The sequence below is a fragment of the Lissotriton vulgaris genome, chromosome 11, assembly GCF_964263255.1.
Source record: "Lissotriton vulgaris chromosome 11, aLisVul1.2, whole genome shotgun sequence".
Lineage (NCBI taxonomy): Eukaryota > Metazoa > Chordata > Amphibia > Caudata > Salamandridae > Lissotriton > Lissotriton vulgaris.
Genome location: NC_141699.1, coordinates 605,862,409 through 605,879,778, shown reverse-complemented (window position 1 = coordinate 605,879,778; position 17,370 = coordinate 605,862,409). Strand labels below are relative to the sequence as shown.

The following is a 17,370-nucleotide window of genomic DNA, read 5'->3' as shown; positions in this document are numbered from 1 at the left end:
AGTACACAATAGAGTCTGTAAAGCAACACACAGCCATTTAGCCCACAACCCGAGGGTCGGGCGGCAAATATCGTTAAAGCGCTGGAAATACAAACTCAGACACAAATGTAGGCATCTAGTGAAAGGTCCGCTCATCTGCTTTTCTTTTCTTTTTTTTTCCCCTTTCCCACCCCCCAATAAACAAATAAACAGTTTGCAGTTTTATTATTGTAACACCTGAGAACAAGTATAATACAGTCATGTCTTTGTCAAGCAAAAGGCCCCACTGCCCCCCCCCCCTCCTCCCGCACAACCCAGCAAAGGTTAGGAGCTACTCATCAAAAATCAATCGTACAAGTAATACTCGTCAGTCGATACCCCCATAGTGCATCATGTCTCGAGCTCGGGGAGCTCCGTCTGGTGTATACATCTTGGCCACTCATAACCGGCAGACCCTATAGTGCTCCATCCAAACCATGGTAGTGCCTCCACTTGCCCCATATTCTGCTGAATTTCTTCGGGCACCCCCTTGCCTTATACGTATCCCTCTCGGCCGCCATATACAGATCCATTCCCCTCTTCCATTCTCCTAGTTGAGGGGTACTTGGCGCTCCCCAGTTCCTAGCTATGTCCCTCTTGGCTACCACTAGCGCTAGGGCTAAAAAGGTCAGCAGGTGGCGGGTCAGGTCCACGTCATTTGTCATCCCTAGGAGTATGAGTTTCGGGTCCATCGGGATCTCAAATTCCAGTACCTCCCCCAGTTCAACCGTGACCTCCCCCCAGTTAGTTTTAATATGAGGGCACGACCACAGTATGTGTAAGAAATCCCCAGGTGCCATCCCACAACGCAGACAACTAGAGTCAGTCACTCTTCCCATCTTAAAGAGCCTCTGTCTGTCAAAGTATGCCCTGTGTAAGATTTTGAATTGTATCGGGCAGAGTCTTGATTTGATGGCTACCTCCCTAGGGTGCATCAGCACTACCCCCCAGTCTACGTCGTCCATCGTTCCCAGCTCTTCCTCCCAGGTGGTGCGGAGTCCAATCAACCTATCTGGCTTATTATTCATGATTGTTTTGTATGTCAGGGATACAGCCTTTTCAGGGATCTTTTCCTGCAATAAGCGGCCCTCCAGTGGGGCGTATTCAGGAAGCGCTTCCTGCAATGCCCTCTCCGCCCGCCAGGCATGTCTGAATTGTATATATTTGAAAAATTGGGAGCGACACAGTCCAAATTCCGTTTGCAGGGCCTGGAATGACTTTAAGGTCCCGCTTTTAACCACATCTCCCAGGGAGGAGATGCTGATATTATCCCATTCACGGAAGCCTTTTAACTTACTGAGTTCTTTTAGCCATGCACAGTCCCAAATCGGGGTCTGTCTCGAGGGCCTATGAGTCCACCCTATAGCTTTCGTGGCCTTCTGCCAAGCCCCCAGTGTAAGTCTGGACTGATCACTCACTCATTAAAATATACATCACCAGTACCACCGTTAACAAGCTTGAAAACTGTCGTCCAGCTGAATTTACATACCGGAACTGGAAAGCTCTAGGAAAGCTCGGTTCTGCTACCCCTGTTTTCAATATAGATGAGTGTCTCCCCCACTAGCTCGGTGGAAAACAACTACAGAACCTTCAGTAGCAGGATAACTTCTATCACGGATTCCATCGTCCCTTTAAAACGCGGCATTCTTAAAGGGCGAGGATCCGCTCCCTGGTTTACTGATTCTCTGAAAACCCTCAAGTCAGCCTGTAAGCAGGCCGAGAGGAAGTGGAGACGCGGTTACTGTGACATTAATAAAACCCTTTGGAAAAACAAACTTATTGAATATAAAGCGGCCATTAGAGTGAGCAAATCGACCTACTATTGCTCCTCAATTGTCAATGCAGCTAACAGCTCAAAAAACATTTTTCAGATCTTAGAGAATCTCATACATCCAGACTGTACGAAGAAAACTATTCCCCCATCCCAGACGCTCTGTGATAATCTCGCGGAGTTCTTTCTGGATAAAATCACGAGAATCATTAACAACCTGGGATCTTCTCAATCCCAATACCCACCTACCTCTCATGCAACCTGCCCCACAAATTACACCGCAAGGCCAGTCGGTCTGCCCAGGGAAAGTCTCCTGGCCCTCCCCCAGATTCCCGAAGCAGATTTTGAAAGACTGGCACTGAGCATTACCTCTGGGTCCCCCCTTGACCCACTGCCCCCAAAAATCTGGAAGGCTTACGGGCACGAGCTATTCCACACGCTGCGGAGGATTTGTAATCAATCTCTCCGCAGTGGAGTGGTTCCAAACCCCTGGAAGCAAGCGTTGATCACCCCGCTTCTGAAAAAACCATCCCTGAATCCAGAATGCCTCTCCAATTTTCGCCCCATATCGCTTCTGCCCTTTCCAGTGAAAGTGGTGGAGCGATGGGTCAGCACCTGCCTGTCATCTCACCTCGAGCAGAATCACGTTCTGGACGATTTCCAATTTGGATTTCGTCCAGTCCATGGCACCGAAACAGCTGTACTTACGGCCATGGAAGAACTTCGAGTGCGTGCAGACAGGGGCCAGGCGGCGGCCTTGATCCTGTTGGACCTGTCTGCCGCATTCGACACCGTCAACCACTTGATCCTGCTAGAGAGGCTGAGAGCGGCTGGGGTTGATGGCTCAGCCCTGATTTGGTTCCACTCTTTTCTCAGCGACAGGAAACAGGCTGTATCCCTCCCCCCTTATCAATCTGCCTTCTCCCCAGTCCCTCACGGTGTACCCCAGGGTTCTTCTATCAGCCCGATTCTCTTTAATGTTTATTTACTACCACTGGTCTCTCTCATTAAATCACACAACATTACCACAGTAAACTACGCAGACGACACCCAGCTTATTTTTTCCTGGGAGGGTGAAGACTCTATTACTTTAGAAGCATTCCACGACTGCCTGAGAGATACTGCTGGCTGGTTACACCATAATTCCCTCCAATTTAACTCCTCTAAAACCGAGGTTCTGTTTTGCCCAGCCAGCCGCATACCTCGCCCTTTGCCTGCTGGTTTCTGGCTTCCAGAAAACTCGGACAATCCGTCACCTGTGGCCAGTGTTCGGAATTTGGGCGTCATGCTTAATAACAAGCTGAGCATGGAAACACAGGTTTCGAGAACAGTTGCCACCTGCTCTGCCCTTATGCGATCACTACGCAAAATCCTGCCACTACTTCCACTATCCGCTAGAGCGCAGATAGTCGGGTGTACCATTCTTAGTCGCATTGACTATTGTAATGCTCTCCTGCTTGACTCTCCCTTGGTACTACTGGACCGACTCCATCGTGTCCAATCAGCAGCAGCCAAACTGGCCCTTGGATGGACCAGAAGATCCTCAACCAAGGCTGCTCTAGCCGAGCTGCACTGGCTTCCCTTGAAGCAACGTATTGCCTTCAAGTCTCTTTGCTTGGTCTTTAAGGCATTACATGGGCTAGGACCTATCCCTTTACAACGGATGTTCACCTGGTATACACCAACCAGAGCTCTTCGATCCGCCACCGCTCGACTTGTAACAGTACCCAGATTTAAGAGAGCTAGGATCGGGGGAAGATCATTCCGAGTGGCGGCTGCAAAGCTCTGGAACAGTCTGCCCGCCGACATCCGCCATACTTCACAGCTCCTGCCTTTTCGAAAACTAATAAAGACTTGGCTTTTTCCCTAGAGTCCCTCCGTCACTACTAAACATTCTTCCACTATTTCTATTTTAGGAGTAGCCACCCTAGCGCCAGGATGCCTGCCAGGCGACAGCTGCGCTCTATAAATGTTTTAAATAAATAAATAATAAGTCTGGTAGCCGGTAGCAGTTTGTTCCGCCCCCTCCCCTCGTAGATGTAGTATATGCAGCTATGTGTGTCCATATTGTGTCTTTCTAGTGCGTAGGTGGGATGCGCAGCCGGTGCGTGGACCCAGTCTTTGATGGGGGCTAGAAGTTCCGCCCAGTAGTAGGCCTCTAAATCAGGTAAAGAAATTCCCCCATCATATTGGTGCCTCTGTAGGGTCGCCAATGCCACCCTGGGGTGCTTCCCTAACCTTAGGAAGGACCTTAGTTCCGCATGTACCTCTAAGAAAAACCTGCGCAGTAACGGGGGATACTCGTTTTGGAATGCATAGAGGAATCTTGGTAAGTAGACCATTTTGAACATGGCCGCCCGTCCAAGAAGTGTCAGGAGGAGCAACTGCCATCTGCGTGCGTCCAACTTAAAGTTAGTAAGCACACAGAGAATATTGCGCTCGTAGGCCAATGTCCTATCTGTTGTTATGAATATCCCCAGGTACGTGAAACCTACAGTAGTCGTCTGCAGTCTGTTCGGTAGGTCAGGCCATTCCGCCCGTCTCCTAGGGTCAAAGAGCGTTGATTTATGCCAATTAATTTGGTATCCCGATCTGGCCCCATACTGGTCCAGCTCCAGAAAGAGCGCCGGAATAGTAGTCTCCGGCTTTGTCACTTAGAGCAGCACATCGTCTGCATAGAGGGACAGTTTTTCCTCCTGTTCTCCCGCCTGACCCAGCCGGAAACCCGACACCTCAGGGTTTTGCCTAATCGCGCACGCCGCGACCTCAATAGTCAGTGCAAACAGGGGGCATCCCTGCCGGGTTCCCCTCTGTATGGGAAAGGCCTTGGACATCGCCCCGTTGACCCTGACTCGTGCAACAGGGCCCGAGTAAAGGAGTCTCACCCTACTTCTGAACTTGGGCCCAAACCTTAGATATTCTAGGACTCCCTCTAGGAAGGGCCAATGTACTGCGTCGAACGCCTTCTCAGCGTCCAGGGACAAGAACCAGTGAGGTTCTGTCCTCTTCTCCACTTCACACAACCAATTATGTGTCCTACGCAGATTGTACCTGGTCGCCCTCTCCGGAATAAAACCTGTTTGGTCCATATGGACCAGTTGTGGTATAACTAGTCGTAAGCGCAGAGCCAAGATCGTGGCATATAACTTAGCCTCCACATTCAGGAGGGAGATGGGGCGATAGGACGCACAGTCATCTGGAGGCTTTCCCGCTTTGTGGATTGGGACAATTGTGGCCTGTCTGAGGTCTAGAGGAAAATGGCCCTCCCTTTTAGCATCCTCAAATAGTCCCAGAAGGTGTTTGGCTAAGAGGTCTGCCGTTTTCTTAAAGAACTCTGCGGGGAATCCATTGGGTCCCGGGGTCTTACCCGCTCGGAGGTTCGTAAGTGCTATCCCAACCTCTTCCAATGTGATGTCGTCTTCTAGGTCCTCGCAGTCTGCGTCTTCAAGCTTAGGAATCTCAATACCTGTCATATAGGACAGCGCGTCCTCCTTGCTCCCTAGATCGCGTGCTTCATAGAAGGCCCCATAATAGTCAGCAAAGGCATCCGCTATCTCGTCATCGGTGCATGCCCATGCCATCGGGCCCGTCCTGACTCTTTCTACCCATCTCTCGCCTTTTTCTTTTCTACTCAGCCATGCTAGGAGCTTTCCAGCCTTATCTCCCACATCATAGTCAGTGCAGGGTCGCCAGTGCCTGCGTCTTCGCCTCCCCGGTTACAGCCTGCCGGTATTGGGCCTGGACGTCCACAAGGCGTCTCAGGGTCTCTGGGTCTTTAGTCCGGAGATGCTCCGTCTCCAGTTGCACCATTTGCGATTCCAGCGCCAGGATTTCCGCCTGTTCTTTCCTTCTGGCGTCTGCCAGCCGGCAGTGTGCCCTATCACGAAGCACCACTTTGAGTGCCTCCCACAGGCCCACCCTAGAGTCCACCGTCCCTACATTGTCCGCCAGATATACCTTAAGATCGGCTCGTAATCCCCTTAGGAGCTCTGGGTTCTGCAGATCCCAGTTCGAAAGGCGAAGAATGCTAGGCCCGGTCCGCCGCCTCCTGCCCACAGCCAGCACCAGTGGCGAGTGGTCAGACACCCCTCTAGCACAGTATTCGGCCGAATCTGGCGCCTGAAGCATGTGTCTCGGCATGAAAATATAGTGAAGTTGTGAATAGACTTTATGAGCTCCCAAAAAGTAGGAGTACGTCTGCGCCGTCGGGTGTAACCACCTCCATACGTCTAGAAGGCCCACGGTAGTCATTGTTCTGGCCAACGGGGTCAGGGTCGCGGGACGGTCGCGTTCCCCGGTTCTGTCCATCGACGGGCACATGACATCGTTAAAGTCCCCGCCAACGACCTGTATCGTGTCCGATGTGTTAAGTATTATGTCTGTTATACCCCGAAGCATAACAGTCTGTAATTTGGGTGGCGCGTAAGTCGAGATAAGTGTGTATTCCCTCCGTCCCCACTTCCCCGGACCCCTACATATGTGCTGTTTGGATCGGTCAAAACTTTTGCTACTTTCATTGGTGGACACTTCTTTATCAGTATCGCAACCCCCCTTGAGCCGGAGGTAAACCCAGCGTGAGCCAGGACTGTGTACTGCCCCCTCGCCAAGAAAGCACACTTCGTGCCCTTCAGGTGTGTCTCCTGTAGGAGTACCACATCTGCCCCAGAGCGTTTTATGTAATTGTTAACCAAACCTCTCTTAATCCTACAGCCAAGGCCATTAACGTTCCAAGTCATCACCCTAAGGGTATCCCCCTGTGGCCTGTTTCTATCCGGGGTCCCCATAGCTATCTCGGTGCATTCTCCATAGTGGGCCCCTTTCGTCTCGCACCAGTAGAGGCCTTGGGGTGTAGAAGTGCTGCCTATCTCATGTGCCAAGGAATTCCAAGTGGAAAAGGAAAGTTGCCGGTGGTGTATGGTGGTGAGAGTGCGTGCCTGCCTGACATGTGACTACATGACTCATATTGTCCATCCCTCTTCTCCTCCCCATCCGCCCGCCCCCTCCCGTCGTCCCCTCCCCGTCCCCGCCCCGACAAACCCAACTGATAAGTGCCAACCAAACCAAACTCCCTTCCCCTCCCCCACCCCACCTCCCTCCCCTTTCAGTCCCACCCCTCTCTGAGGCGGAACTGTCAGTAGGAGAGGGTCTGTCGCCCTCCCAGAGGTCCCCCTCCCTGTCAACCTACGTTATCCAGGTCAATACAGAACATGCAATACATTCCCAGCGTAACAACTACGTGAGTCAAAGTTAAAGAATGTGTGCATAAGAAAGTCAGTAACCAATGTAACTAATAGGTGTAAGGAGGGTGCATCAACTTGCGTGTCTCCGCCGGGTCGAGCTGCAATGTCTGCTGCCCTGTAGTCCCCTGTTTAGGACCGTGAGTCCTGTGTGTCCGGTCTGGGATCAGTCGTGTGCCCCGATGCATCCTGCTCCATCTCCCGGATCGCTTTCTCCAGCGGGTGGACGGAGCGTGCACCTCCCTCCTCTCCTTCCGATGAATGCACTTCTGAGTCTTCTCTTTCATCTCCTTCCGATCTGGCAGTGTTGTCCAGGCATCTGAACCTGGATCCCGTTGCGCCGCTCCTGCCGGGCCTCCTCCTGGGTAGGGCGTCAGTGGTGTCCGCCTCTTATTTCTTTGGGCCCTCTGTCGCTTGGTCTCGGCCTTTCCCACTGTGTACCGCTCGTAGTCGGCCTGCCTGGCCCTTCTCTTCTGTTGTTGGTCTCCTGCCTATGGAATATGGGTTGCTCCTCCAGCCACTGCCAGGTATCTTCCGGGTGATTAAAGAAGTGCGCTTTGTCCTTATAGATTACCTTTAGTTTTGCCGGGAAGAGCAGCATATAGGTAATGTTCATGTCTCTCAGTTTTGCTTTGACCGCGTCAAAGGAGCGGCGTTGTTTCTGCAGTTCTTGGCTGTAATCCGGGAAAATCATAATGTTTGTGTTCTCAACGCGTATCTCTCCCAGCTTTCTAGATTCTCGTAATATCAGATCCCTGTCCGCAAAGTTAAGAAAGCGGGCGATGACAGGCCGGGGTCTCGCACCCTCCGGTGGTCTCGCCAGTAGGGCCCTATGCGCCCTTTCGATGATGAAGCACGTCGAGAACTGCGCCGCCGGTAAGGTTGTTGTGATCCAGGAGCGGAGGAAAGCTGCCATGTCCGCCCCTTCAATTCCCTCTCTAAAACCAACAAAGCGTAGGTTATTGCGTCGCGCTCTGTTTTCTGCATCGTCCACCTTCCATAATAGCTGGCGATGCGAGGCCTGGAGTTCCGCCATATCCCTCCTCATGGTGGTGATCGAGTCTTCCGCTTCTCCTATTCGCGTCTCCGTCGTAGTCACCCTTTCGTTCAACTTCCGAAAATCCTGCCGCAGTAGCGTTACTTCTGACCCAACTTCACCGATTTTTACCTCCAGGGCCGCCCTCGATTCCTGAATATATGCCCTCGATGCCTGCATGGCTACCATCAACAAGTCTGTGTCCGAGCGCACGCCGGGCTCCGCAAGCGCTGTCTCAGTGGGTTGGCTTGGCGCTGCAAAGTTGTCCATTAGGCCCTGTTTGGGCGGTTTGGCAATCGTCTCTCTCTTTCTCATGGCTGTCGACTGCGAATGGCGAGTCCCACTTGAAGCTGACACCCCCCACCACCTTCACTGAATGTCCGTGTCCTCGGGTTCCAGTACCTCGTGCCTGAAGCCTCCAGTCGCTCCCCAGATCCTTCAGGACCAAGTGGCGTTTCAAGTAGGATGTAATGTTTCTCAGCCTTTCCAGGACCCCACTCGTCTCCACACGGACCAACCACTGCCTCGCCGCCTCTTCCCTCGGGTCCCTGTGTCAGGCAACAACGTGAGCAGGTCCGGCGCTTGATAGAGTATACCTCCGGCCTCCTCCTATCCGCCTCTCCTCAGCAGCCCTGAAGTATTAAGCAGGGAGTGTGATCCGTGATTCTGGCCCGGCGTCTAGTCCTTCCTTCCCTCCTCTCCTGACTCAGCCTGCATGTAGTCGCGTGTCCAGGGCGAGACCGGCTATCCGTGTGCTCAGGCCCTCTAATGGCGTTGCGTCGTCGGTGGGGGCGATCCCTCTCACCCCCGGGCCTCAGTGTTAGCTCTCAGGGCAGGGCGAGGGCCGAGGGGGGGGGGGGGCAGTCTGTTTCTGCGCTACACAAGCCGATGCCGTCCAGGCGCTCTTAATGCACAGGGCCACTCACCCCTCTCTCTGTGCAGCCGCCGGTGACTCAGGGCAGCCTGGGGGTTGCAGCGCCGGGCGCCGCTGGCATATTCCTGTAGTTCCGGCGGGCGGTCCCGCCGCCCCGGTGCAAGCCGCTCCCGTCTGTATGCCTCACTGCTTCCCCGGGGATTCAGGGGCCTCAGTCGGCGCCCGTGACGGGCCCCTCCCACTTCAGGAGCTCTTTGTTCCGAGGCCCGGGTCGCCCACACACCTCACAGGGGGTCCTCCGGTCCACCGCAAGCACTCGGCAGTTGTCTCTTCTCGTGTCAGGAGGTCCCGGCGGCTATCACGTCTCCGGGTCGTTCTCTGTCGATTTACAACGCCGCCATCTTGGTGTTCTCGGCAGGCCGGTGCAGTCTCCGCTCTGTTGTTTTGGGGGTGATTGCGTTGATAAATCTAGCGGGTATTGCGCCCAGGGAAGCACAGCACCTGTACAGTTGCCGTGGAGTCGAAGCGGGGTTTCAGGGCATAAGTTTTAAGCCGGATTCAGCGCAGCCCGACCGGAGCTGCGGTAGAGCACGTCTTGGCCACCATGCTGCTGGCCACGCCCCCCTCAATCAACATTATTGATCTTTTTCTCTTCCACATCACTCTGGGAGTAGATATAAGACATGAAGGTCATGTACCTGGTTCCTCCACTAGATGCACTTTCTTTGTCTAGGTTCTGACAAAGAGTGATAATCAAGATGATGCATATGATCGGTGTGTTGAATTCAAACCTTCATTTCCCCTTGATCAGGATCATTCAGGTGGTATTCTTCCCCTTATGACAACGTTTTTTGCATATTTGTTTTGAATTTACTGTTGCTTTATTAAAGGAATTCAGAATTGTCATCATAAGTGCACGGGCAACTGCTTGAACAGGCCACAGGTCATTGTGTGACACATTGATGTTAGTTCAGATACACCTACAAATCCAAGGCAGTAGCACTTTCTTTTAAGGAACTTGGTTCACCCACACATCTGCTGTGGCAGGGAGTGGCTGTTTAAAGGTTGTCATAAAAAGGTGAAGATTAAGTAGCAGTCTATGTGGTAAAAAAAAGGCCAAATACATATTCCTGGTAAGCTGTTTCTGCCATTACATTCCATGGCAATGCAAATGTATAATTCATTAGCATACATGAAACGAGTGTACGCCTAGAGCTATGTTATTCAAAGTTCTCTGTTGCGTATATCTGTTCTCTTAATGCTGTTGTTTTTGTTTTTTAATATATTTATTTGTTTAAAGTATCTCTCAGCCAACATTTTGCTGCCATTCGAAACACAAATAGATTGCTGGGTAACATATTTAGTTCGATATGTTAGTGCAGGCTCTCATTGCCAATGTAGTTAATGTTTCTATTTTGTTGCTTTTGACAGGCAATGACTGTGTGCCAGGTAACTCTATCTAATGGCCTGATTACCCATGGACCTCCATGCCACTCTGAAAATGAAGCCAAGGAGAAAGCTGCATTGTTTGCTCTTCAAAGATTGGTAATACAATTCAATGTTGTAATTTCCACTTTTCGTGTACACATTTTTGTGTGTTCTGTGCACCAAGAGGTTAACTTTTTTATACTCTTGTATGCAGAGCGCCTTCGGAATGAATTTTCCATTACCTCCACTGTTTCCAAATTTTCAAGCCATGGGAGCTACTTTACCACCGGGACCCGCTCCACACTCATTCCCTCAGTCTGCTGGTATGTCAGGTGTATATTTTATCAGAATATTTGATTTAATGCTTAATTGTTTTATTTCACACATTTTATTGGTACTACAGTTAATGTTATGTCATCTTAATAAATACCTCTGGACCATTATCTCCTAGTAATACTATTAAACAAAGCTCATGTCATCCTAGCTAGCATCTCATATCTGAAAGAGACACGTTAGTGATAGATTCCTTACCTTAGAATATCCCCAGGCGTCAGACTGGATCCGGAAAATTTTGCGTAGCAGTACCCTTGCGCGTCGGTAGGCGTCGTCTGCGGCTCCGCGTCCGTCGTCGGCGTCGTGGGCGCCGTGATGACGTCGTCGGAGTATATAGACGCCGCCTCCGCGTGCTGACGTCAGTTCTTCTTTTTTCCGCGCCAGCCAGCGCAGATCTGGAAAAAGCAGTTCCCTGGTCATTTTTTGACTAACTTTTTGGATCTTTTTGATCTCTTTCGAAGTCTTCACGACTCCGACGGTGCCGTTAGGGATGCCCGGCTTCAAGCACTGCGGCGGTTGCGAGCGACTCATGTCGGTTACGGACCCGCACCGACTGTGCCTGACGTGTTTGGGCGTCGACCATGACGACGAGGCCTGCTCCGACTGTCGGGCCCTCTCGAGGAAGGCCAGGCGGGAGCGGTCCCGCAGGCGACTCGAGATCCGCCAGTCGGCCCCGCGCCGAGTGAGGTCCCGGTCCCGGTCCCACGGGAGGTCGAGGGACAGGTCGCGGGGGCGGAGCCGTCACAGCTCCGGGAGTCGGCGCCACTCCTCCGGGTCCAAGTCGTCAGGTAAGAAGCATAAGAAGTCGAAGAGACGTCATCGCTCTTCCGACTCCCCCCGACGCTCGCGCGATGCGGCCGGGGGTTCGGGTGACACCGCCCACGCGGCTCCTCAGGAGTCGCGGGCGCCGCGTTCGGCTCCATACCCCCCGGTCCCTGGGCTGAACGCGACGCCGGGGGAGATAGAGCGTTTCCTCATGGCCATGAGGTCCCTTTCTTCCCCGACGGGTTCCACGGCGCCTTCGGGCCCAGTGAACCCGTCTGGGGGCCCTAGTGGGTCGGGTTCAACCCCGACGCCGTCGGGTGCTTCGGCCTCGACGCCGCCGACGTCTCCGACGCCGGCGCCACAGGGCTCTGCGATCCCGACGCCGCCGCTGCCCTCGGGCTCGGCGCCGCAGGGTTCGGCGGTCCCGGCGTCGTCGGTGCCTTCGGGTCCGATGCCGCAGGGCGCCGTTCGGCCCTCGTCGGGCGATGGAGCGTCCCCGGTGGACCTTACGACCCCCCCGGGGTCGGTCCGTGTGGTGTCCCCGCCGGCGTCGGTCCCGGCCGACGCCGTCCCCAATTCCTCTTCTGTATGGGTTCCGGCGTCGGGACGGGGCCTGTCGGCGCCGATCTCGACGCCGGTCGGGGATTTCCATCCCTGTGACCCATCCTCATTCACTTACGACCCTGAGTCTCAGGAGATGGGGGAAGTGGAGGATTGGGAGGGGTCTGAGGACCCTCTGACAAGGGAATGTCGGTCTAACATGGACTGGACAGGAGACCTTGGGGAGGCCAGTGGCCTGGACACCTCTCCAGACACTGGATTCGTCTCTCCTCCTTCCGTGGCTTCGGAGGAGGGCGCTACATATAGTGTGGTGTTGATGAGGGCTGCTCAGGCCTTGGGCCTCGAGCTCCCCGTCGCGGCCGTGAGGACTAATCTCCTCACTGAGGTCCTTAAGCCGCGGTCAAGCTCCATGGAGCCAATGCTGCCGTTTAATGAGGCCTTGTCGGACGTTCTGTTGGGCACTTGGTCCAGGCCCGCTACGGGTTCGCCTGTAGATAGGAACGTGGCCAGACGCCACCGCCCGGCTCCGGGCGACCCATGTTTCCTGTCCACCCACCCCACCCCCGAGAGTCTGGTCATCCAGGCCTCTAACTCCCAGACCGCCTTCCCGTCAGCACCCCCTGATCGGGAATCCAAGAGGTACGAGGCCTTTGGCAAAAAAGTCTTCTCGTCCCTTAGTTGTGGACTGCGGTCTTCCAACACCGCATGCCTCTTGGGCCGTTACACCTATTCTATATGGGACACGGTGGCGGAAGTGCTGCCAGAGTGCCCGTTGGAGGTACGGGCCAAACTCGGCCAAGCCCTTGTGGAGGGTCGGGACGCAGCGAAGTATTCGATTAGGTGCGGACTGGACACCACTGACTCGCTGGGCAGAGCGATGGCTACGACGGTGGCGATTCGACGCCACGCCTGGCTTAGGTCCGCCAACTTCTCGGCTGATGTCCAGAATACTCTCATGGACATGCCGTTCGATGGCCGTCGCCTCTTTGGCGACAAGGCAGACCACGCGCTCGAGCGCTTTAAGGACTCCAGGGCTACGGCCAAGTCCTTGGGCCTCTCGGCCCCGCGCCAGCAAGTGGCTGCTTTTCGCTCCTTTCGTGGCCACGGAAGGGGCGTCCCCACACGTGCCGCCAGCCACTCGCCGCAAACTGTCGTCCAGCGCGGCGGCGGCCGTGGAAACCGCCGTGGAGGCGGTAGGGGAGGCAAGCGGAGCCAGTCCACACCTGCCCCCGCAGCATCCGCCTCTAAACCCTCCTAGTCCGTGCTTTCCGGCCCAGGTGACGCCAGTGGGAGGCAGGGTTCGCCATCACCACTCTCACTGGCGCACAGTCACTTCGGACAGGTGGGTGCTGCAGATCGTCCGAAGGGGCTACTCCCTCCCCTTCGAGACGACCCCTCCAGCCATGCCACCGCAACACCACCGCGTGTCGGGGGATCACTTGCGGCTCCTGCGGGAGGAAGTTTCGGCCCTCTTGGCCAAGGGGGCCATCGAGCGCGTTCCTGGGCCAGAAGTAGGACGTGGTTGCTACTCCCACTACTTTCTAGTACCCAAGAAGGGCAAAGGGGGCCTACGCCCTATCTTGGACCTGAGGAACGTCAACGGCTTCCTCCGGAAGGAGCGGTTCAAAATGCTGACACTGGCTCAGGTCTTGGCTGCCCTAGACCCAGGAGACTGGATGGTAGCGTTGGACTTGCAGGATGCGTATTTCCACATCCCCGTCCTGCCGGCCCACCGGCGTTACCTGCGGTTCACGGTAGGCCTCGAGCACTTTCAGTTTACCGTGCTCCCCTTCGGCCTTACCAGCGCCCCACGGGTGTTCACGAAGGTGATGGCGGTGGTCGCAGCTCACCTGCGCAGGTTAGGGGTTTCAGTCTTCCCCTACCTAGACGACTGGTTGTTGAAGGCGGGCTCGCCCCAGGCAGTCGTCCACCACCTCCGGACTACGGCGGATCTCCTGCACAGGCTGGGATTTTCCATCAATGTGCCGAAGTCACACCTGTGCCCCTCTCAGAAGCTCCTTTTCATCGGAGCGGTTCTCGACTCGGCGCAGTTTCGGGTTTACCCGCCCGAACAGCGAGTCCGGGATATACAGGCCCTGATCCCGGTCTTCGGGCCGTTATCCCGGGTTTCGGTCAGGTTGACGCTGAGGCTTCTGGGACTGATGGCCTCCTGCATCCTTCTGGTACATCACGCACGGTGGCGGATGCGGGCTCTGCAGTGGGACCTGAAGTTTCAGTGGGCCCAGCACCGGGGCAACCTTTCCGACCACGTCCTGATCTCGGAGGGCACTGCGAGACAGCTGCAGTGGTGGCTCACGGACCGCGATTGGGTCAACGGCAGATCCCTCTCCCTTCCCCAACCGGAGCACGTAGTTGTGACGGACGCGTCCCTCCAGGGCTGGGGTGGCCACTTGGGAGAGGCGGAGATCAGAGGACTCTGGTCTCCGGCGGAGTCCCGGCTCCATATCAATCTGTTGGAGCTGCGGGCGATTCGTCTGGCACTGAAAGCATTCCTCCCGTCTGTCCGAGGGAGTGCAGTGCAGGTGTTCACGGACAACACCACCGCCATGTGGTACTGCAACAAACAGGGCGGTGTGGGGTCGTGGACCCTCTGCCAGGAGGCTCTGCGCCTCTGGCAATGGCTGGAACATCAGGGCGTGACTCTGGTGGTTCAACACCTGGCAGGTTCTCTGAACGCCAGGGCGGACGAACTCAGCCATCTGAAAGAGACACGTTAGTGATAGATTCCTTACCTTAGAATATCCCCAGGCGTCAGACTGGATCCGGAAATTTTTGCGTAGCAATACCCCTGCGCGCTGTCAGGCGTCGTCTGCGGCTCCGCGTCCGTCGTCGGCGTCGTGAGCGCCGGGATGACGTCATCGGAGTATATAGACGGCGCCCATGCGCGCTGACGTCAGTTCTTCTTTTTTCCGCGCCAGCTAGCGCAGATCCGGAAGAAGCTCTACCCCCAGTCACTTTTTGACTGAAAACTTTTTTGATCTTTTTGATCTCTACTTAGTCGCTTCTCGACTATCGGTGCCAGGGATGCCCGGGTTCAAGCCTTGCTCGAAGTGCGGCCGACTCATGTCGGTCACGGACCCCCATCGCCGGTGCCTGAAGTGCTTAGGCCTCGACCACGACGATCGAACCTGTGACGACTGCCGGGCCCTGACGTCGAAGGCTAGGCGGGAGCGGTCCCGCAAGCGTCTCGAGCTGAGGCAGTCGGCCCCGCGCCGCTCCAGGTCCCGGTCCCGGTCCCACGGGAGGTCGAGGGACAGGTCGCGAGGTCGGAGTCATCGACGCTCCGGGAGTGGTCACCGATCGTCTGGATCCAAGTCCTCAGGTAAGAGGCATGAGAGGTCGGAGCGACACCATCGGTCCTCCGACCCGCCCCGACGCTCGCTCGATGCGGCCGGGGGTTCGGGCGACACCGCCCACGCGGCTCCGCGGGAGTCGCAAGCGTCGCCGCCTGCCCCACACCTTCGGGTCCCTGGGCACGGCGCGTCGCAGGAGGAGGTCGAGAGGTACCTCATGGCCATGAGGGCCCTCCCTCCTCAGTCGGTTCCCGTGGCGCCTTCGGGCCGATCGGCTCCGTCTGGAGGTCCTTCCGGGTCGGGCGCTTCGGCCCCGACGACGTCGGGTGCTTCGGGCCCGGCGCCGCTGGCGACTTCGGTCCCGGCGCCGCGCGACCTCGCTGGATCCGACTCCGGATCCGGGACCTCGCCGGTCGACCTTACGACCTCACCGGCGCCGTCCCTTCAGGTGTCGTCCCCGGCAGCCGTAGTGGTTGCCGACCCCAATGCTTCCTACGGTCCGCCTCAGGCGTCGGAGGGGCGCCGCTGGGCGCCGATTCCGTCGGCCGTCGGAGAATTCTATCTCCACGAGGAGGCCCTGGCTGTTCATCCTGGTCTCCAGGAGCTGGGTGACGAGGAGCAGTGGGAGGGGTCCGAGGACCCTCTGGCACGTGATTGCCAGTCTCATCAGGACTGGACATTTGAGCTTGGGGAGGCCAGTGGCATTGACACATCGCCAGACACTGGATTTACGTCGCCCCCGACTGTGGCTTCGGAGGCGGGTTCGGCTTACAGTGTAGTGTTGACGAAGGCAGCTAAGGCCCTAAACCTTGAGCTCCCCGTCGCGGCCGTGAGGACTAATCTCCTCACTGAGGTGCTCAAACAGCAGTCCGGCTCCGCGGAGCCCCTTCTGCCGTTCAATGAGGCCTTGTGTGACGTTCTGCTGGGCACTTGGTCCAAGCCCGCCACAGGTCCCCCTGTGGATAGGAACGTGGCCAGACGCTACCGCCCGGCACCGGGCGACCCTTGCTTTTTGTCCACCCACCCCACCCCCGAGAGCCTGGTCATCCAGGCCTCCACTTCCCAGACCGCATTCCCGACGGCCCCGCCCGATCGGGAATCCAAGAGATATGAGCAGTTCGGGAAGAAGGTCTTCTCGTCTGTGAGCCTAGGGCTCCGGTCAGTGAACACCAACTGTCTCTTGGGCCGCTACACCCACACTCTGTGGGACACGGTTGCGGAGGTGCTGCCACAATGCTCTGAGGAGGTCAGGGCTAAACTCAGCCAAACCCTTGCGGACGGCCGAGATGCGGCACGATTTTCCATCCGGTGTGGGCTGGATACCACGGACTCACTGGGCAGGGCGATGGCAACGACAGTGGCGGTTCGACGCCACGCCTGGTTGAGGTCCGCCAATTTCTCGGCCGATGTCCAGGCCACTCTCCTGGACATGCCGTTTGATGGCCGTCGCCTCTTCGGCGACAAGGCAGACCATGCGCTGGAACGTTTTAAGGACTCCAGGGCCACGGCCAAGTCCTTGGGCCTTGCGGCCCCACGCCAGCAATCGGGTGCCTTTCGCTCCTTTCGTGGCCACGGAAGGGGCGCCCCACCACGGACCGTCAGCCACGCGCCGCAGAATGTTCAGCAACGCGGTGGCGGCCGTGGGAACCGCCGTGGCGGTGGTCGGGGCCAGCGGCGAGGCCAGTCCACACCTCCCTCAGCAGCCCCCGCCTCAAAACCTTCCTAGTCCGAGTTTTCAGGCCCATGTGACGCCTGTGGGAGGCAGGGTTCGCCATCACCTCTCCCACTGGCATACAGTCACTTCGGACAGGTGGGTGCTGCAAATTGTCCGAAGGGGTTTCTCCCTCCCCTTCGAGTCTTCCCCTCCATCCATGCCACCTCAATGCCACCGTGTGTCGGGGGATCACTTGCGACTTCTGCAAGAGGAAGTTTCGGCCCTCTTGGCCAAGAGGGCCATCGAGCGCGTTCCTGGGCCAGAAGTAGGACGTGGCTGTTACTCCCACTACTTTCTGGTACCCAAGAAGGGCAAAGGG

The 17,370-nt window shown here is 56.1% G+C and overlaps 1 protein-coding gene across 1 annotated transcript in view; it reads left to right on the top strand.

The window, feature by feature from the left end:
- Positions 1-17,370, top strand: part of XRN1 (5'-3' exoribonuclease 1) — a 1,308,150-nt gene that overhangs the window by 1,160,766 nt on the left and 130,014 nt on the right. Inside the window, exons 39-40 of the mRNA XM_086943712.1 lie at positions 10,368-10,481; positions 10,579-10,687. Coding sequence (XP_086799838.1) covers positions 10,368-10,481; positions 10,579-10,687 — 223 coding nt within the window. The remainder of the gene's footprint in view (positions 1-10,367; positions 10,482-10,578; positions 10,688-17,370) is intronic.